The sequence below is a fragment of the Sceloporus undulatus genome, chromosome 3 (genome assembly GCF_019175285.1).
Source record: "Sceloporus undulatus isolate JIND9_A2432 ecotype Alabama chromosome 3, SceUnd_v1.1, whole genome shotgun sequence".
NCBI classification, from domain to species: domain Eukaryota; kingdom Metazoa; phylum Chordata; class Lepidosauria; order Squamata; family Phrynosomatidae; genus Sceloporus; species Sceloporus undulatus.
The window spans coordinates 145,896,012-145,918,599 of record NC_056524.1 but is presented as its reverse complement, the minus strand read 5'-3'; the positions used below and the strand labels follow the sequence as shown (position 1 = coordinate 145,918,599).

Below are 22,588 nucleotides of genomic sequence, written 5' to 3'. Positions count from 1 at the left end.
TCCTCCTCCTCCTCCTCCTCCTCCCCTCTTCTTCTTCTTCTTCCTCCTCCTCCTTTTCTTCTTTTTCCTTCTCCTTTTCCTCCTCCCCTCCTCTTCCTCCTCTGCTGCTGTTGCTGCTGCTGTTGTTGTTGTTGTTGTGTGCCTTCAGCTCCTTTCTGACTTATGGTGCAGAATTGCCTTGGCAAGTTTCATCGGGGTGCAGGGTGCCCTTTACCTTCCCCTGAGAGGCTGAGGGAGTGTGGCTTGCTGCCCAAAGTCACCCAGCGGGTTTGTATGGCCGAGTTGGGACTTGAACCCGGGTCACCCATTGTCCTAGGCCACTACACCATGCTGGATCCTCCACTGCACTTAAAGGTACAGTACATTTGTTATTGTGTACAGTACCTCCAAGTTGTTTCCCACCTTATGAAGACTTTAAAGCAAACCTATCCTGGGGTTTGCTTGGCAAGATTTGTTCAGAGGAGGTTTGCCATGGCTTTCTGCTGAGGAGGCTGAGAGAGTGTGACTTGCTTGAGGTCACCCAATAGGCAGGGAATCGAATCCTGGACTCCCAAGTCCTAGTCCAACACACAAAGCTACATCCCAAACTTCTATCCAGGAAGAATGTCAAAATGTCCTCCATTTTGAGCATGAGTGAGAAGCATGAATTTATACTGTTTTTATTAATGTTTTGTCCTCCATTTTTCTTGAACATCCTACAATTTATCCTACATTTTGTGCTACATCATGTCCTACATTTTGTCCTGGTTTTGTGGAAGGGAATTATGGCAACCTTATTCGTGATGGCCCTATCCTAGGCAGGTTTTAGTTCAGCTGTAAATCCAACTGGCAACCCCATGGGTTAACAAAGTGCATGTCTCATGGCAACATGAATGGGAATGATGTGTTTCAGTGCAATCAACTATTATGCAGGATGTTTTGCTTGTCCCTTGAGAATATGAACACCTCTGAAAGAAGCAACAAAGAAGTGGTTGGGGATTCTCCATCAACTGGCAGCCACTCAGTGGCACTCATACTGCAGCCAAACTCTCTATTGAGACATCTCTTCTATGAGCCCCCTCCCCCCATGCTCTCTTGAATGAGAGCCAGTGCCTTTACCGGATACCCCGTTTTCAGGCTCCTGCTTCTATTAACCAAGCTATCTTTGTGGCATCCAGTCATTTAGTAAATTCCTTAAAGGTCCAGCGACTGGAGTATGCCCTTATTGGCCCAATTCACTTTTCCACATAGAATCCCATCTGTCAGACCAGCCCCTGTTCTCCCTTCCACCCCTCTCACTGTTAACACTCCTACAGAGGCAGCCTAAACCAGCCAGGTCAGTTTTTACCCTCTCTGTGGTGAAAGTCATGCAGCCCTCCAAATGTTGTTGCACTGTAACTCCCAGCAGCCTTAGCCAGCAAAGTCACTGGTGAGGAATGTTAGAAATTGCTGTCCAATATGTGAATTCATGCTGTTGGCCACGAAAGCTTTGCAGTTAGGCTTAATGCTACTCCTTATGACTTTCAGTAATGATGAAGGGAACTGAAAAGTAGCCATAGCAGATCATCCTGGGTGACAGGTAGACTCACAAGCAGATAGTCAGGTATGAACTATGGTTTTAGAACCTGTGCCTTTTGCAGCATCAGTGGAGAAGAGGAACGAGGTAACTACAGTGTGTTGGAGAGGAATGAGGTAACCACAGTGGTGATGGCAAATGGAAAGTAAGGACTGTGACAAGGTGTTTGTCCAGATCACAGGTAAAAGCCTTGTGCCTTGAGTGGTCCCCTATTCTGATGGAAGCATATCCATTATTGTGAGCAAACTATTAGGAAGGTTTGAACATGTTCTTCTTCTGTTTCACTCCACTAGCAAGACTTGTGCCATGTTGATGGCGGAGAGTTTTCCTGGAGCGATCATCAGATTCAAATGTGAAAGCTAGATCTGGCCCTCTCAATATGAAAAGGAAGCAACAGTCTGCACGTGGAAAGAGGAAAATGAAATAGCTCTGACAGCTAAGGAGTGAGGCACACTATGTGGGTGCTTGCTTTTTGTTAAGAATGCCCCAAAATTTCCAGATTTCTTCATAAACAAAAAAGAGAAGGGTATAACAGAGCCTAAATTCCCAAACCCGGGCTTCTCCCTGTACCAGGAAGGTTGCCACAATGAGAAATCTGATTTCTTCTGAGAACCTGTCTAAGGGGCTGAAGGAAGCTTTTCTGTTTGTGTGACCCTTCATGGGTGCTTCCAGATGGGAGTTTTCATCCTGCTGTTTTGCTGCCTCAAACAGAATATTTGGGGTGAAGTTCAACAAATATTTCTGAACATATGTGTTTTCCATTGATAACTCTCCCATGTATTTCTACCATTTCTTTCTCATTTTTAAAAAAACCTTACCAGTAGCATGCTCTGGATATCACTGTATTCTGTATTCTGCTAGCAATGAGGTGATAATCCTTGCACACTTTGTGAATTCCCCAGAATAATTAGTAACCACAGCAACTCACCCTCTTAAAAAAAAACAACCTTAGAAAAGCCTTAAATTTCTGATTCCAACCCATGACAACTAATCTGTACCATTGCATGCTCTGTAGCTGCAAGAACTTTGCAAGCTGTTGATATTTTTGTCCCAAACTAAAATGGAGCAAGTAAAAAGAAGCCCTTGGGCACTGACTGTATCCATTCTGCTTGGTAATTATTAATCGTTCCACTATGTGATGGAGGATAATGGCAGCACAAGAAGGGTGGCCAAAGCCCTTCAGAAGCAGAACTAACTAGTTCAGGGTGTGAAAAGGGTGTGTTATATGGTATTGATTATTATTCCATAACATTGGGATGAAGGGCCTTTGGAAAGGACATGGATCTTTTAGTATGAGGCTCACCTCCAATGCATAGCCCAAGTGCTATTCTGAACTCAAGAATTCTTAAAGATCAGAGGTTTGCTAGAATGAGACAAATGGCTTTTTGGAATGTACTGGAATACCTTTGCCGGTTCCTGGGGATGGCTACTGGAACAGGTGAGAGCCCTTCTTTGGTGCAATTGTTTTCCTTGCATTTCTGAGATTGATGCCATGTTTTCCTCCTGTTTTAGAATAATCTTTTACTGGAGTTTTCAGTTATATTGGTTTAAGAAAGGGTAATGTGAGTAATGTGAGATTTTGCCTCAAGTGAAGGAATAAAGATGATGAACTAGAATACTGTAGCTGGTGTTTTTATTTTTACATCAATGCACTCAAGAGTTCAGGGTTCTCCTACCTGCTTTGTTTAATATTCTGTCTTTAAGATCCAAGGGAACATTGTTGTTAACTGCCTTCAAGTCAATCTTGACTCATGGAGAGCTTGTGAATGAGACACCTCCAAAACACTCTATCCTCAACGATTCTGCTCAGGTCCTGCAGACTCAGGGCCATGTCTGCTTTCATTACGCCCACCTATTTGGTATATGGTCTTCCTCTCTTCCTACTGTCTTCTACCATTCCAAGCATTAGAGTCAAAGAATCATAGAATTGGGAGAGACCTCAAGGGCCATCAAGTCCAACCCCCTGCCATGCAGGAACTCACAATCAAAGCACACCTGACAGATGGCCATCAAGTCTCTGTTTAAAAACCTTCAAAGAAGGAGATTCAACCACCGAGGCAGTGTATTCCACTGTCAAACAAGTCTGGCTGTCGGGAAGTTGTTCCTAATGTTAAAGTAGAATCTCTTTTCGTGTAGTTTGAACCCACTGCTCCGGGTCCTATTATCTGGAACTGTAGAAAACAAACCTGCTTCATCTTCACTATAACGTCCTTTCAAATATTTAAACAAGTTATTATATCACCTCTTAACCTTCTCTTCTCCAGGCTAAACATACCCAGCTCCCTAGTTCTCTTCTCATAGGGCATGGTTTCCAGACCCTTCACCATTTTGCTCACCCTCCTCTGGACACACTCCAGCTTGTCACAATCCTTATGGAATTGTGGTGCCAGAACTGGATACAGTATTCCAGGTGAGGCCTGACCAAAGTAGAATAGAGAGTCACTGTTACTTCCTTTGATCTAGACACTATACAGTGGTGCCTCGGGATACGAAATGATCGGGTTACGAAATTTCCGGGATACGAAAAAGTTGGATTGGCAAAAACTGTTTCGGGTTACGAAATATTTTTCGGGTTACGAAATTCATTTCGGTGCGAAATTCAAATGCTGCAAAGTGCAGCTATAGGCTTTCCAGTGCTAACGGAAAAGTGTTTCGGGTTACGAAATTTTCGGGTTACGAAAGGAATGGCGGAACGAATTAATTTCGTAACCCGAGGCACCACTGTATGTCTATTTATGCAGCCTAGAATCGAATTGGCTTTTTTAGCTGACACATCATACTATTGCCTCATGTTCAATTTGTGGTCTACTAGAACTCCTAGATCACTTTCACATGTACTGTTGTCAAGCCAGGTAACACCCATGCTATGCATTTCATTTTTTCCTGCCTAAGTGTAGTATCTTACATTTCTCCCTGTCGAAATTCATTTAGTTAGTTTTGGTCCAGCTTTCTAATCTATTAAGGTAATTTTGAATTTTGATCCTGTCCTCTAGGATATCAGATACCCTTCCTAATTTCGTGTCATCTGCAAATTTGATAAGCAGGCCATCTATTCCTTCATACAAGTCATTGACAGTACCTTGTGGCACCCCACTGGTTACTTCTCTGCAGGGTGAAGAGCCATTGCTGAGCATCCGTTTGGTTAGTCAACCAAGTAGAAATAAATTTTACTAGCTTTCTTGCAAAAATATAATGGGGGGCCTTGTTAAAGGCTGTACTGAAATCAAGATATGCTACATCCACAGTACATCTTCATCTACCAAGCTGGTGATTTTATCATTAAAATTGTCTTTTCATTACTATTGGCGTTATTGTCTTTTCTAGTCAGTCATGCCTTCTAATGTTGTGGCCAAAGTATGACCACATCAATTTTGCTATCTTGGTTTCTAGGGAGAGTTCAGGCTTGATTTATTCGAGGACCTGTTTATTCATCTTTTTAGCCATTCATGGTATCCACAGAACTCTTCTCCAGCACCACATCTCAAATGGGTTTTCTTTCTAGCTTTACCCACCATCTTTGCTCACCATCCAGCTCTCACACCCATACATAGTGATAGGAAATACGATGGTATCGACAGTCCTAACTTTAGTGTTCAGTTTTATATTTTTGCATTTCAGGATCTTGTCTAGTTCTTGACTACAATCTCCATTCTGATCAATGACTGATCCAAGACATGGAAAATCTTTAACTAGTTCAATTTCCTCATCGCCTACATTGAATTTATGTAAATCCTCCATGGCCATTATTCTGGTTTTCTTGGAGTTCAACAGTAAGCCTACCTTAGCACTTTCTTCCTTGACTTTCCTTAGAAATCATTCCAGGTCATTGCTATTTTATGCCAGTAGTATGGTGCCATCTGCATATCTTAGCTTGATTATATTCCTTCCTCCAAACTTCACTCCTGCCAGGCCTAAACCTGCTCTTTGTATGATATTTTCTCCATACAAGTAGAACATATAGAATGGCAGAATACAGTCTTGCTTGAACCCCTTTCCAATTGGGAACCATTCTGTTTCTCTTTGTTATGTTCTAAAAGTAGATTCTTGTTCTGAATATACAGTAGATTCTGCATCAGGACAATAAAATGTAGTTCACTCCCATTTCTTTACGAGCAATCCACAACTTTTTGTGATCTATGCAGTCAGAGGCTTTGCTATAGTTGATAAAGCACATGCTGAATTTCTTCTTAAATTCTCTAGTGCACTCCATTATCCAACATACCATATAACATCATCATCATCACCACCACCACCACCACCATCATCATCATTTCTTACCCACCTGTCCCCATGGATTGAGATGGGGGGCAACAACAATTAACAAAAAACATCAGTTAAAACACACATCAATTTGAAAGGACAGATAAAATGTACACATATTAAAACAATCCACATCTAAAATATATTTGTGTATAAATCAACCTCATGTATAAGTTGAGGACAGGTTTTGGGGCCAAAATTATGGATTTTGATATGCTTACTTGTTTATGCTTACTTCAGCTCCCAGAATGCCAGACCATTGGCCAACATGGCTGAGGCTTCTGGGAACTGAAGTCCAAAATCTCTCTTTTTTATTTTATTTTTATTAAAAGTACAACATTCATATAATATTCAAAGTTTCCTCATTCTTTGTCACTGAAAACTCAAATATCAACTTATAGATGTAGCATAGAAGAGTAAGAGCTATTTCACATTTAACAAAAAGATATAAAGAACTATACCAGAGGTTTATTTCAGCTTCCCATTCAGAGCCTCCCCATCTTTGGATTTGTTACTTATGTATTTGTTATTTACATATTTTTTTCTCTTTTAGAAATTTATATATTCTTGTTTGTACAATATAAATGCATCATTGTTTCATGTATATCTCTAACTTTTATCGCAATCTTATATACCTTCCTATTAATATTGCTAATCATTATACATAATTATATGGGGCTCTTTGCCCTTTTTAGGCTGAGGCCCAGACTTTGTTAATTTTTTCCCATTTCCTTTGAAATTGTTGCTCCGATTTATCATTGATCATCATTGTTAATTTATCCATTATCATCAAATCATTTATCCAGTCTTCTAACATGTAGGGGTTTCCTCCTTTCCAGTACTTTGCTAAGATTAAATGGGTTGTTGTGATCATGGATAGCATAACTGTTAAAATGCTTTTGATGTTGCGCAGCATGTGAGGCAACACATCAACGTTTGGCACCATATTTTCCACCTTTGTGACTGTAGTCAGCAGCTTGTGAGCTGGAGAAACACCTCTCCCTTTCTTAATGAGCAAAGAGACACTGTAAACTTCTCTCAGATGAGGCTTTTATTCTTAGAAGTTCCACTGTGTAAAACAATATATACATTGACACCATCACCATCCGCACTAGTAACAACCCACTCTGAGGTAAAATGCTCGTCAGTACTCTAGCAAAGGCTCTGTGAGGCCTACTAGGCTTTGCCTCTCCTTCTGGGGTCACAAAGGACCCAGCCACCCTCCTGAGTGACTTTTCAGAATGGCAGCATTTTACAGTACTTTACAGCACTTGTTGACTATCCTTTTGATATCACTTCCTTTTTAAATGCCTAATCATTATGGCTCACAGTAAACCTTTAATGCCTGGTTACTATTAAAACCCACATTGTACATTTTTCTTGTGACTCTATATCCCAACAATAACCCCTATTTGGTCTTGGTTCAGTTTTCCTTCCAATTGTTCTGTGATATTTAATAAAAATAATTTAGGATTTCTTTCGAAGTTTAGTTGAAAGGTATACTGAATTTGTGTGTGTATTGCTTTCTAAAACTCGTTTGCATCCTTGCATGTCCACCACATATGAAAGTAATTGGCATCTCTTTCCCCACATCTCCACTTCTAGTAAATTTCAATTTTTTTTCAAAACTTTCTCCCAGGTATTGAGGGGTATTTGTTCCCCTATATCCTTCATCCATTTTATCATACAGTCCTTTATCGATTCTTCATTTAGTTCAATATTTATTAGAATCTTATAGATTCTTGATACCATATGTTTTTTGCCCTTAGATAATTTTTTTTCTATATCTTTTGTTTCTCTTTCAATTCCCATCTGTTTCATATCTTTTTTGAATCTTTCTGTTAACTGGCAGAATGGTAGCCACTGTCTCTCTATTTCTTCCTTCTGATGCATTTCCAAAGTTTTTAGTTCAACTCCTTTCATTTTGTATAATATATCTTTATATGTGATCCATTTGCCTTTTGATGTTCCTCGAGTTTTATGGAAGGCTTCCTGGGAGGAAGTCCAACTTGGAATTTTCAAATAAAATGAACTCATATATTTATACCATATTTTTAGTAGAGGTCTTCTAAACACATGTTTGTTGAAATCTTTTAGCTCCACCTCTTCTCCATAGCATAGAAATGCCTGCCAACCTTTATCCAAATTCACACCTTCCAGTTCAAGCAGTTTCTCATTTTTCAAATTAATCCATTCCTTTAGCCACGTGAAGGCACATGCATTATGATAAATTTGCAAATTCGGTAGGCCAAGTCCTCCTTTTCTTTTACTGTCCTACAAAATGGATGTTTTTATTCTGGCTTTTTGCCTAGCCAGATGAATTCCCTTATGTCTTTTGTCCATTTCTTGAAGAGTTTATCAGATGTAATGATGGGAATGGTTTGGAAGAAAAACATCATCTTAGGCAGTACATACATTTGAACCAGAGCTACCCTTCCCATTAATGAAAGTTGCAATGCCTTCCACTTTTTCAGATCTTCCTGAATTCCATTCCATGCTTTAATATAGTTATTTTCCAACAGATCTGAATTTTGATTTGTGATGGTAATCCCCAGATATTTTGTTTTCTGTATTATTTTTAACTCTTTTTCTAACAAAGATTTCTCCTCTGCTTTTGAGAAGTTGTTTGTCAATATGCTGCTTTTTTGCTTGTTTATTTTAAATCCTGCCATGTCTCAGACAATAAGTTGAGGGTAAAATTTAAGAGCATGTGAAAAAGGATGTAAAGGATGAGGCAAAGAAAAACAGTGCCAAAGAACTAACAACATTTCAGCAGGCATGACTGTTGTGCTCACTTTTTGTGATGAATGAAGCAGGAACTGTGGTAAATGGTGTTTGTGTGATGTGTGGCAGAGGTGACCAGGTGCAGGCAGGCTGACAATGCATGTCAAACATGATGTAAAGGCAAGAGTTAAGGTACAGTGTTAACTCTTATAAAAAAAAAAGGAACCATCCCCTTCTTTGAGTAGAGTGGTGAAAGGCTGGAGCTTAGTCCATCGTGGGAGAATCAAAGAGAATCATCAATCCCCTCTACTCTCTGATACCACCAATTATTCATCCAGACATTCAAAAAGGTTAGATGTGGCACCACAGTGGAGACAGTAGAGGAAGTTGGCACTTCTTTTAGATTCTCCTGGAACTGTCTAAGCTCTCATCTTTCACCACTCTACTCAGAGAAAGCAATGGTTCATTTTTAAATAGGAATGAACATACAGTACCAATGGATAAGTCAACCCAAGTTTTTTTGAGCTGATTTTTAACTAAAATTTCTAGACTTATACATGAGTATACAGAATATGTTTGCAATATGATCCCTGCTGACTCTTCTTTTCCTGAACCCAGCTGGCACCTTTGGAATTTCTTACTCCATGTATGGTAGGAATCTCCCTAGAAATGTATACTATTGTTTCCAATCTGTGGGCCCCTGTTTTGTTTTCCATATTTGCTGGCAGGTTTTAGTTAGAAATAAAGTCAAATTTGACTCTGTAGACTGCAGCAGTTCTACTGGTATGTCATCTGTTCCTGGTGATTTATTCTTCTCAATTGCTCTGAGTGCAGTTTTCATTCCACTTTCCAAAATTTGGGAATCATCTTTTTATGATTCTTCTTTCCGTGTGTAATTCATTCTTTCCTGTCTTTTATATAGCTCTTCAGTGTATTGCTACCATCATCTTTTTATTTTATCTAGACCCATTTGAAACCCTGTGTTACAAATTTTGCACTCAATGCAAGAAGAGATGGATTTTTGATTCCTCCTAAGATATGATGGCAGCTTGAGGATTCTGGATGGAACTAAGTGATTCCTGGAGCACCATCCAGGAACTCCATAGTATGGCCAAAAATACAGGTCAAAGAATTGGACTGGTTGAGGCCTCAGAATAATGCCCTACTTGCCAATAAATTAGCATTCTCATCAGTAGTGCAGGAATCCTGCTCTAAATTTAAAGAATGGGGACAGGTGCTACAAATTATATTAACAGAACTAGAGGAGGACTATATAAAAGGGCAGGTGTTGCTCAGTACCTGGCTAGCCAGGTAAAATCACATCATGTGCAAGTCAGTCATGAGGCTTGTAATAAGAAAGTAGCTCAATCAGTACAGTGGCTGTGGACAAGGAAGCCCTAATTTCCATGGACTGCCCCAAGATAGTCGCTGAAAATTTTCCCTTGTTCCTAGTGCACACTCAAAATGAGCCCTTACCTTTGGATGTGACCCAAAGATGCCCCTTAAAACACCATTTGGGAAGTAAAACCTGCACCACTGTACCCCCTTTGAAGCAAGACAGTTGCCTGGACCCTGACTGAGAGGCAGGACATTGCAGAAAGGATCACCTGGACTGTGACAGAGACCAAAGCCATTGCAGACCAGTTAGGTCCCCTGAACAAAATGACTACAATTGTGTGGAGGCTTTCATAGCCTGGAAAAAGCTACTAATAATTTTGGCCAGAAAAGTACAGTACGTGCAAGCGAGAGGTACATATGACTTTGGCAATGATGAGTTTAAGATGCTTCTTTCCAGCGGTCTTATTTCACAGACAAAGATGGCATCAGGCCCAATCAAATCTCACTTTCAAAAATTAAGGAGTTACAGACCTCCTTGGAGCCCTCAAAATCATAGGGAAACCACCATAGAGCAATGCAGATTCCAAGTCTTGGGAACTCATCGAACTGGCCCTCTATAACAACCATGGGCCCCCCACACAAAGCAGAAACTCCAACAATCAGATCCTATAAGACAGTTGCTCAGTAATCAGTGGTGTTTATCAGACGAGCTCTTAAAGAGGTACTATTCCAGTGTGACTCCTCTAGCTGCCTCCTGTTGCATGCTGGGACTGGCAGTTTTAAGGAGGGGTATTTAGAATTCTCAGGCAGAGAAGTTCAACTCCTTAAAACTGCCAATCCCAGCATGCAACAGGAGGCTGCTAGAGGAGTCACACTGGAATAGTACCTCTTTAAGAGCATAGTGTGATAAACATCAGTCTGACAATCGGCATTCCATCAGATCACTACTGATAAATTGGGAAGTGCTAATGGAGAAAAACTCCCTTCTGCTATCATGTAAAATGCAGTCACTGCAGCAAACTGTCTCACTGGCTCTAGCAGGCACTTCAATTCAAACAATCAGTTTAATGACAATTAGAGATTTAATTTGACATACTCGTGAGGGGAACATCCCCAAGGAAATTTGGAAATTAATAAAATCTGATCTTAAAAAGAAAAAAAATGCTCTTTTAAATACCACATATATACCTCACAAACCAATTGCTGCTTTTTATTGCCACTGTCACAGCAGATGTTGCACTCCTCATACACCCTGTTCCCCCCTTAGGATTGCAAACTGCATCTGGTGGCATATTGTATTCTTGAGATCATTGGACCACAATATCTGGTCCCAGTAAGAAAGCTATCAGTTTGGAGGGCTGCCAGCACACAGAAAATTTGGGCTTCATTTGCAAAAGCCATGCATTAGAAGCCCATCATCCTTGCCTAATACCCAGAAGAACAGCCTTGGCTGAAGCTCATGTGACACTGAATGGGAAAATGGGACACCACTAGTTTATACTGGAAAAGAGTCCATGTGCATGTACATTGAGTGCCCCCCCCCCATCACTTTAAATGGCTTTCAACTGCTTTCTGTAGTATATTCATTAAACAGGGCTGTGATTTCAACTACAACATTCCCATTTGGACCAATCGTGAAATGGCTCTTTCCCCACAGTTGTATAGCTCTGTGACTCTGGTATTTTTAGGTTGAGGACTGGAGTTGCTGCACAAACTCCTCAGACACTTAGAATTAAAGGAACAGTTATTGAAAATTGGGGCTCTGTCCTGGGCCCAGTGCTATTCAACATCTTTATCAATGACTTGGAGGACAAAATTGGGGGCATACTTATCAAATTTGCAGATGACACCAAACTAGGGGGAGTAGCTAATACCCCAGAGGACAGGATCAAAATTCAAGATGACCTGAATAGACTAGAAAGCTGGGCCAAAGCTAGCAAAATGAAATTCAACACGGAGAAATGTAAGGTTTGGGCGGAAAAATGAAATGAACAGATATAGGATGGACGACACCTGGCTGAAGGGAACTACATGTGAAAGGGATCTGGGTGTCCAAGTAGACCACAAGTTGAACATAAGTCAACAGTGCGATGCAGCAGCTAAAAAGGCCAATGCAATTCAGAGGACATCTTCCTTTTTCAGAAGCCATATCTCTTTTGCCAAGACAGTCTCTTAAACCTCCAGCCTTCTCAAACTACAGCTTCGGTTTCATTTTTGCCTGAGTGAGGCACGTATGCACTTATGCCAAGGCCAAAAATGCAATTGCGTGGTCACATGAGTGTGGGGGGGGGGGCGCAGAATGTTATGCAACCCTGCATACCCTGCACTACATTTGGGGGTCCTCATATTTTGATATCTCATATTTGGAGATAGCATGTTTTTGAAAGACTGATGACCTTTCAATAACACTAAATGTCAGATTCCTAGGAAAAATGGAATCACTTCTTCCAGGAGTGTGTACATCCAAGTAAACAACACCTTAAAAACTACTGTCAGGTGGATTTGTAATTGGTTGACTGACCGAATTCAAAGAGTTGTTACCAAGACTGCATTTTTCTAAAATTTTGGTGCGTGTGAAATTCCACATGACCCCAGATGTACCCTGTAAATGACCCCAGTACCACCTGGGCAATGACAGGCAGGTCATGCCAAGGCCACCTGGAAAATCCCATCCCAAGGCAGGAAGGTAGTTTGGGAGTTGCAAATGGATTCACCATCACCTCCATAGTCAGAGGAAGGTGCAATGATTGTCTTAAGATCTCTCACTTGATGAGTCAGCTATCAGCTTAACTCTTTCCCATCTCCCTTGATTAATGACAAACCGGATTGTCTCACCCAAGCAATCAGACACCTTTGTCCAAAGCAATTAAGCACCTTTTGCCAAGGGCTAGTTTTCGCCCTTAAAAACCCCTGAGAATCTCCTTTCAGTGTGCTAGTTGGAGGCAGGGGGACACTCTGTCACTCTGCTCTCTCAATTAGTTCTGGACTGGTCATTCACTTCATGACTGAGTTTCATGCCATCCCCATCATATTCCTGTTGGACTCCGGAAGCAAGCCTACTCTGGAAGGACCCCTGGTGGCGCAGTGGTTAAATGCCTGTACTGCAGCCATTCACTCAAAACCATAAGGTTGCGAGTTTGAGACCAGAAAAAGGGCTCAAGCTCGACTCAGGCTTGCATCCTCCCGAGGTCGCTAAAATTAGTACCCAGATTGTTGGGGGAAAATTAGCTTACAGTTGTAAACCGCTTAGACACTGCTTAGGCGGTATGAAGCGGTATATAAATGAGGCTTGTTTGTTTGTTACTCTAGAATAAGTATCTCTGTTAGCGCTGCCTCGAATCTAACCCAAGCTAATCCCTGATTTACCTGAGACTTGAATGAGTGTGTGTGCTAGTAAACTGTATGTGATTCCCCTCCTTTTAATAAATATAAAACTTTAATTAGAAGCCTGTCTCTCCTTCATTTCTTAGAATTCCCCAGTCTGTCAGTATACAAATGAGAAGTGATTCTGCTGGGTCCTTGTAGCCGGTTCCCTCTCGAGTTTGAGCTAATTAAAAATTCCCCTAATTAGAATTTTGTCTACAGAGTGCTCAGCAGTGGCTCCTCTTCATCTTGGAGAGAAGTGACCAGTGGTCCTGAGCCCAGCGCTATTCAACATTTTCATCATTGACTTGGATAAAGGAATTTGCAGATTACACCAAATTAGGAATCATAACGAATACCCCAGAGGACAGGATTAAAATTCAAAATGACCTTAGTAGATTAGAAAACTGGGCCAAATCTAACAAAATTAATTTCAGTAGCGAGAAATCTAGGTTACTACACTTAAAAATGAAATACATAGATGTAGGATGGGTGATACCTGGCTTGACAACAGTACATGTGAAAGGGATTGAGGAGTCCTAGTCCACAAGCTGAATATGAGTCAACAGTGTGATGCATCAGTTTAAAAAGCCAATTCGATTCTAGACTGCATCAATAGAAGTATAGTGTCTAGAATAGATCGAGGGAAGTAATAGTACCTCTCTATTCTGCATTGGTCAGGCCTCACCTGGAATACCGTATCCAATTTTGGGCACCACAATTCAAAGAGGATGTTGAGAAGCTCGAGTGTGTCCAGGAGGTGGGCGACCAAAATGGTGGAGGATCTAGAAACCATGCCCTATGGGGAGAGGGAGTTGGCTCTGTTTAGTTAGAAGAAGAGAAGGTTAAGAGATTATATGATAGCCCTGTTTAAATACTTGAAAGAATGTCATATTGAGGATGGCGCAAATTTGTTTCCTGCAGCTCCAGAGATCAGGATTTGGGGCAATGGATTTAAATTACAGGAAAGAGATTCCATCTCATCATTAGGAAGAACTTCCTGACAGCAAGAGCTATTCAACTGTGGAAAATTCTGCTTTAGAATGTTGTGGAGTCTCCTTCTTTGAAGGTTTTTAAATAGAGGCTTAGTCTGTTGGGAGTGCTTTGTGCATTCCTGTATGGCAAGGGATTGAACTAGATGGCCCTTGAGATCTCTTCCAACTCTATGATTCTATGAGTGTGTGTGTGTTGTTTGCCTTCATAGAATTATGGAGTTGGAAAAGACCTCACGGGCCATCCAGGCCAACCCATTGCCATACAGAAACACGGAATCAAAGCACTCCTAACAGATGGCCATCTAGGCTCTGTTTAACAACCTCCACAGAAGGAGACTCCACCACACTTCAAGGGAGTGTGTTCCATAGTCAAACTGCTCTTGCTGTCAGGACATTCTTCCTAATGTTGAGGTGGAATCCCTTTTCCTGTAGTATGAATCCATTACTCCAGGTCCTACTTTCTGGAGCAGTAGAAAGTTGTTCAAGTCATTTCCAACATATGGCAACCCTAAGGCAAAATTATCATGGCGTTTTCTTGGAAAATTTCTTCTGAGGGTTTTTTTCCATTGCTATCCTCTGAGGGTGAGAGAATGTGACTTGCTCAAGGTCACCCAGCGGGTTTCCAAGGCCAAACCAGGATGTGAATTCTGCTCTCCAGAGTCATAGCCCCACACTTAAACCACTTTGCCACATTGGCTCACAGTTCTATGATTCCATGATTAGCCTCTGTTTATTTTTATTGCTGATTATGAGTGGAATGAATTATCTTAATTGGTAGGTACTATAATTGCAAAGCATGTGGTAATGTTTCATTGTACAAACAGCTGAGAACAGTCTTTCTGAAGGGATTAAATCTTGAACGGAACAGGGAGAAGAATGGAATGTTCCAGACATCACAACCCAAGCATATTGGAAGAGCTAATACTTTCATTCTGAGTCACGTGCATGCTGGCAAAGCTCATTACAGTCCCTAATCCCTCGCTTTCTCCTCTGCAGATTTTTGGGTATTACAGTGTTACATTATTGCTAGGGCTATTCATTACTGCATTAGTGCTATTCATTAACTTGATTTGCTCTCTCTCAGTTGCACACACACAACAACCCCTTCTCTCTCCCTGCATGATGGTTTCACATATGGAGATGTTAAATATAGCCATGAACAATTCAAACTGCCCAAAACTTTAATATGATAGAGATTTTTTTTTTTTAGCAAACTCTGACAGATCCTCTTACAATGTCATAGTTACACAGTCAATGCAGAACTTGAAATGTAAAGGCTTGAAAGGTAATTCTATAACGTTAACTGTTAGAAACTATGAGATTAATTAATTGCCACTAATACTAATAATTTAAATACTGAATTGGTTAAATGATTGTTAGCTAATGAGACACTTAAAATAATAGCTTTGAAATAGAATGTGGGATTTACAAAGAAAGGAAATTGTCACCATTAATTCCTATGGGCACATTTTGTTATTGGTACCTTCAAAAATGTTCTTTCTGCTTTAAAGTTGCCTTCCCAATATCTGTTTCCTCCCCTCAAATGGACTACAAATAATATACTGATACTCAGGAACTGAAGGAATCCAATATGTTTAAACCCTCAGGGTTGGAAAGGCAGTCTTAAAACATGGGATTTCATTTTACTAACTGTTCAATTAACTCTTTCAGAGATCTCTTATTTCTGTCACCTTTCACCCTTGACAATAGGTATACTAGTCATTTATTGTTCAAATTCCTTTTTAAATAAAAGGTTAATAAAGAGCAATGTTAAGGGATAGTATGATATACTTATTTTAGCTAGATTCATTGAAAGTGCAGCAATAAATTGTTGGCTACAAATATCAGTTAATGAATCAAAGGTGAAGGACTTTTGGGTAGAGTACCTCTGAGCACATTTATAACATTTTCTTCACACGTGAATAACTGTATCCACTGACTCTTCCATCTCAATCATGAATTTTTATGGTCTATCTGGTAAAAAAGTGCTGGAAACAAGGGTAAGCACAAAGGATTGCCATGCTATGTTAATCAATAATTTAAAGTAATTTTTGACACTTGGAAGGTGCTGCTCTAGCTTCCACTAAATAAACATTTATTCAGATTTATTTCTTGTTTCAGTACTCATTGTTGTGGGCACAGAAACGCTTCTGCAGGGGCAGTTTAGGAGCCTGGCTGTCTACCTGCTGTAAGTATACCTGTTAGATTTAGAGAAAGAAGAATGAATTTGGAACTTCCTTGGCTATTAGGTGCATACATGCAGATGTGCATGCATGCATGCATGCATGCACGTACACATACCACACACATATCAATTCATGTTTTGCTGGTTGATACTTTTATAGCCTTAGGCCTGAATTTACACAAACATGTAGTTGCCATATTCCAGTTTCCAAATCTTGGCATCTTAATTTACATATTATAAACATCCATATGTTATCTAAATATATTATGTAAATTACTCACAATTTTCCTACACCTGTTTCATCCTTAACATCATATTTATAGTATGCATTGATCCGAGAGAGCCAGTATAGTTTAACAGTAGAGAGATGGAAAAAGATAGAGGAAGAATCTAAAATCCACTGAAAGGGGGATCTCTGTATCTTGCTGCACAACTTGAGTGAAAATACTCACTTGTGGTGGCTTTGAAATCAGTTTGAAAATTGTAACAAACAACATGTGGCTGACAAGAAAGAGAAGCGGGAAACTGGGATCCTTTAAACAGGGTCAGACCTGGTTAATTCTTGGAAGTGAGACCACCCACGAATAGCAGGAGCTGTAGTTTATAATCAGAAAAAGGCAATGTCAAACCACCTCTGAGTGACCTGAATGCTACTACTAAGACTAGCAAGAATCCAGGAAAGCAGAGAATTAATTTTAGCACCTCAAGCTGACCCATGGCTATCAAAGGCTATGAACAGGAGTTTCTGGTCCCTCCACACTGAGAGGATTCTGCTGCTGCTGCTCCTGCCTCAACTCAGCCCCTTCCCAGCTCAGCCCACCTCATATTGCTGTGATGTCTGCCTGATGTTATCAAGAGTCCAGGTATGAACTCATATGTGTTCTGAGCATACCCATTCATACGGAATCTTGGGCCCTTGCCCATAGTGCATCTTAGGCAGATTGGAGTCAATAATCTGCACTCAGAAAAAGCTATTGAAATGGGGATTTTCTTACATGCTTTGTAAAATTTTGTAAAACTAATATTGTCCTGATTTCCTTCTCAATTTTTGCTATTGCACTTGATTGCTCCCATGCTGCTCTGTCTTGTCAGACCAGTGGAGACAGCAAATTCTCCTTGTATTATGCTTCTACAGAGTCTAGAAGACTGTTCACACTCAGTAAATCATTCAGTTGTGGTGGCAGTAATGGCAATAAATTCTCCATAGATACTGATGCTCTCTTCCAGTTCTGTTTATTAGAGCTGTGGGAATTGTTTTTGCTACCTATTTCTCATCTCTTAATGAGTTCTCATTCTTCAGTATTTCAGGAATAGCTGTTCTGGTGTGTGAAGCAGCATACTTTGTCAGTCTGCTCTTGGCCATCAGTTCCATGTGAGTTCCAGTTGCCACCCCACTCCTTTCATGAAAACATTTTCAGATTGAACATAGTATTGAATTCTGATAGTGAATTCACCTTAAAGTTGGGTGGGTGGTTGAAGAGGAAGCACTACACAATTTGTTGTAACCACTTCTAGTATCAATCTACAACTTTCACTACAGCCCCAAAATAGGATCGATGAAGTACATTTGCTGGAAGCAAGCCAGACGTCGTGGAGCCTACCAGAAGTTCCTGGCATACGTGCTGCTTTCATTAGCCTGCTTCTTGCATCCTGTGATTGTCTGGCATGTTACTATTCCAGGTAAGAGGGGCATGGAGGGTCATTCTTCAAGAGAATGCACATAGTCCTCTGCTGTCTGTGTGCTGAAATCCCTCTTTGAAAAATTTCACTGCCCAACAAATGGGCACAGACTCACCATGTGCAGCAGTTTAAAACTATTTCAAAGTACATCAGAACTATTTTGCTGTTGTTTTCCCATTCATAAACCTGGCATTCAGTCACTGCAGCAGCATCACCATCACCACAACATTCAATCCAGGAATCCTGTTATCAAGGTTATCTTGGCTGTTTGAAGTGGGTCAAAATGCTATTTCTCTCCCACAGTGACAGAGCTGACTCCTCATGCCATATCTTTGAACTATACAATTCCAGTGATCTGTTCCTTGTTTCTTTTTACTATTCAGATATTCAGGCACATCAATAAGCCCTCACTCTTGTGCCCCACCATGTGACTTCATGTTCTATTCTAGTACTGGGTATATTTCTGAGCCTCTCCAGGACTTCATTTGGTGGTAAATGATGCAGCAGATGGCACGCAGCAAAGAAACATTCTAGTCATCATCCTCTCACAGCCAATTGTAGAACTGAGCCCCTAAGCGATTAATTCTACCCAGTGGCTAAAAAAAAATCATCAACAAAAGTCAAAGTACTGTATAGCTTGAATGACCATCTGGTATATAGGCATTGGTCTGCTTCTCCTTGCTTAAAGCATATTTACTTCATCTAGTTTCTCACTCCAGGCTCTGGCAGTCTGTTTAAGTACAAACAGTTTTCTTGTTGAGTTCACAAACAAGATGCGGCAGTTTCTGGTCTACAAAGCCGGAGGGGTGGGGGTGGGGGATAGGCACTGCATGTATAACTCATCTGTTATTATTCCATGTAGAAAAGCAGTTTCATATCAAAGTGTGTGACATCCATCTGTTTGGAAGCAGCCATGCCAAGGAGGAGTCTTATGTGTTTCACAACAGGTGCAAATGCCTATTTAAAATCAAGTCCAAATTTCTGTGAGAAACTTTTGAGCAATTAGTCTTTGCTTTCCACTTTGCTTTCTTGCCTCTTTCCACTAATATAACCTCTTATTCCTCTGGAAAATCAAGCACTTTCCCTCTCTTTATCAACTGCATTTCATTCAGGAAATAGAACTCTATACCCTTTTCTCTAGTCTATTGTGCTCTGGCATCTAACTGGTATCATCGTCCTTTGAGTGTGTGTGTGTGTGTGTGTGTGTGTGTGTGTGTGTGTGTGTGTGTATGCAGTGCTCCCAAAGGCTCTAATTTGCTGCATATCAGGCTGTTACCCTAATTGCTGGGGTCTGGAGAGGACTACCACAATTAATATAGTGTTAGGGTAATTATAGTATAACAGGCTGGAACAGGCTCTGTTACGGGAGAGAATATACACCACCCGCAAAGAACTGGACCACATAGACAAGGAACTGCTTCCACTCCACCTCAGTATCAGCCAAAAGATGAACACCCAAGACTGGGACAAAATTGACAGCCTCACCTATAGGAAAATGGAAAAAGATATGGCAGAACACACCTAAAGACAAAAACAAAAATTCAACAAATGCCATAAAAACCAGCTGAAACCCGCATTGGATACAATTCATGACCCTCATCAATCTCACACAGCGGCAACTTTCAAATGAGGAAACATCCATCCTGGCCAAGGAGCAGCTTTGCAGTAACCACCACCAAATCCCTGTTGAAGACATCATTGCCCAGGTGGAATCTGCCCTCCACCATCTCCCAGAGGAGGAAGCGAAGACATAAGAGGGAAAGCAGCAAGGATTCTGTGCAAGGCAAAACCCACTCCCAGCAAAATAACCAAAAAAGAAAGAAAAAGCCATCAAGGGCTCATTCGGATCCAGAAATCATCCTTTCACAGCAGCAAAGGCAATCCACAGTAATCTTGGATACAGAACAATACAAACAAAAAATCGAGGAACTCCTGGATCCTACAATATACAAAAGCTGAAACAAGACTTAACCAGCAAAATCACCAGAAAAATGAACACCCTGATCAAAAACTCCTCAATTCAGCCAACCACAAGACAAATTTGTGCAAATCTGAGGTGCTCCCACCAAGACTCTATGGACTTCCCAAGACTCACAAGGATTCCATCCCACTCCGACCCATAATGAGTGCTATTGAATCCCCCACATATGACTTGGCCAAGTTTCTGGCACCACACTTACATCCCACATAGGGCAGCCCCCCACTAAATCAAGGACTCAGCTCACTTTATATGGAAAATCAACAACCTTGAACTAAACCTGGAGACATATTATCAGCTTTGATGTGGTCTCCCTGTTCACCAAAGTCCCCATAATGGACACCATGGCCTGTTACAGACAGCCAAAATAAAGCTGCTTCGAGTCACAGTGGAAGTATGGTGTTTTAATGATGCAGCATCCTAAGAGTCCAGAAGCCGCACCAAGCCACCTCCAGTCCTTAGGGCTGGAGCATGGCTTTGGTGGACTTCTGGACTCTTGGACACATGCATCATTGAAACACCATACCTCCACTGTGACTCGAGCAGCTTTATTTTGGCTGTCTGTAACAGGCCCATGATACTCATCCACAGATTTTTCCAGAGACATCACAGCCCTGTTCGAACATTGCCTCCCCACAGCTATTTCCAGTGGACAATGGATTCTACGAACAGAGAGATGGGTGGTGCAATGGGAAGCCCTCTAAGCCCTGTGATAACAAACTTTACATGGAACACTTTGAAAAGCAAGCCCTGGAAACAGCACGAAACACCGCACAAGTTGGTTCCAATACGTAGATGACACTTTCACCATTTGGAGCCATGGAGAAAGCAGATATGATGTGTTTTTAAACCATCTGAACAAGATACACCCCAACATCCATTCACTATGGAAAAGAAAAGGAAGGAAAAACTGCCATTCTTGGATGTCCTAGTCATCTGCAAACTGAACCAACGTTTGGGCACACAGTATACAGAAAACTCACACATACAGACCGATACCTGCACAAGAACTCACCCAATACCCAGGACAAAAAGAAGCACAATCAAAAACACTGGTGACCGAGCAAAACGCATCTGCGAACCCCACTTCTTGGAAGATGAACTGAAGCACTTAGACCGGGCTCTACAGGCTAATGGTTATCCAGTTAGACATCGAAGGGCTGTCAGGCCCAGGAAAACCAGAGGAATGGAAGGACAAGCCCCACCCAAAGGGAAGGTTTTTTCCATACATCAAAGGAGTCACAGACAGAATAGGCAAGTGGTGAGGAGCACAATCTGCAAATGGTTACAAACTGACGAAGAAAATCCAGCAAGTGCTTTGCTCGCCAAGGACCAGAGAGACCCCCTCATAGCACAGGAGGTTACTGCATACCATCAGCTGCAGACAAGTCTTGTAGGGACCACCAATGCAGTGTGAAAACAAGAATCAAGGAACACGAGAGACACTGCAGACTGGGCCATCCAGAAAAATCAGCAGTAGCAGAACATGCCACAAAACATCCTGGGCATAAAATACTGTTTGAAAACACGGAAATTCTGGACCATGCAACCACTACCATGTCAGATGCAGGGAAGCCATGAATCCACAAACACTGGATAATTTCAACGAAAGAAGAAACCCTTAAAGTGAAACAAAATTTGGCTACCAGTCCTGAGGAATAGCAAAATAGGACTCGCAAATGTAATGGGAAACCACTCAGAGTCAGGGTTTCCCGGTAGATAACGTCACCATTAGCATTAATCCTCGTTTGCATTAGCCTCCCAGGCTGAGGCCAGCCATCAACACAGAACAATACACATGCAATCACTCCTGCATTCCAGGCTCACACAGTATATACTATACCCACTTTTTTCCAGGCAAGCATTCTCTGAGATGCCAGCCACAGATGCTGGTGAAACGTAGGAAGAAAATCTTCTAGAACATGGCCACACAGCCCGAAAAACCCACAGACTAATTATATTTTTAGCTCAAATGAGCAATACAGTTTGACTGGGGCAACAGCAGTCTTGGGAACTGCCAGCTATACCAGATCCGAATCACACGAGCTCCAGGGGCAAATTCAAATAGGTTTTGTATTTTTATTAAGAGGGATAATCACCACATGCACACACATGCATACCTCACACACAAAAAAAGTTAGGGAAGCAATGGTGGGAGAGGTGAACAGATTTGAGGCCTTGCTAATGGTGATACTTACCACGTGGATCTTGATTCCTATTGCGTAAGGTCCGTAAGTGGGACTCAATAGCCACTGCAGCAGGGGGATTATGCAGCATATTGCGGTGCTCAGTCAAGTCAAACTGATAGAATGCTTTCCTGCTTTGCAAACTAGACCAAAGCCTAGCTGTTTTGCTGGCTGTATACAGTGAGCCCACACCATACGCAGGCTTCACTTCCATGGCTTTCAGCATGACCTGAAGCCACAGGACAATCTAATTAATGCTGTGCTGCGTGCACCCGCCGGGTGCACGTGCCCTATTACACGCAATATGTGATTTTCCCCTTATGT

General features: G+C 41.3%; 1 protein-coding gene across 2 annotated transcripts in view; it reads left to right on the top strand.

Annotated features, from left to right (window-relative positions):
• The first annotated feature begins 174 nt into the window (after nt 1–174).
• TMEM72 (transmembrane protein 72) overlaps nt 175–22,588 on the top strand; it is a 34,987-nt gene continuing 12,573 nt past the window's right edge. Inside the window, exons 1-5 of one of the 2 annotated variants that reach the window (XM_042460510.1) lie at nt 175–354; nt 1,507–2,993; nt 16,357–16,423; nt 17,721–17,792; nt 17,961–18,100. In XM_042460510.1, the coding sequence (XP_042316444.1) occupies nt 2,864–2,993; nt 16,357–16,423; nt 17,721–17,792; nt 17,961–18,100 (409 nt within the window). In that variant the 5' untranslated portion in view covers nt 175–354; nt 1,507–2,863. Of the gene's footprint in view, nt 355–693; nt 2,994–16,356; nt 16,424–17,720; nt 17,793–17,960; nt 18,101–22,588 lie in introns of those variants that run through there. The other variant, XM_042460509.1, reaches the window with a different exon arrangement.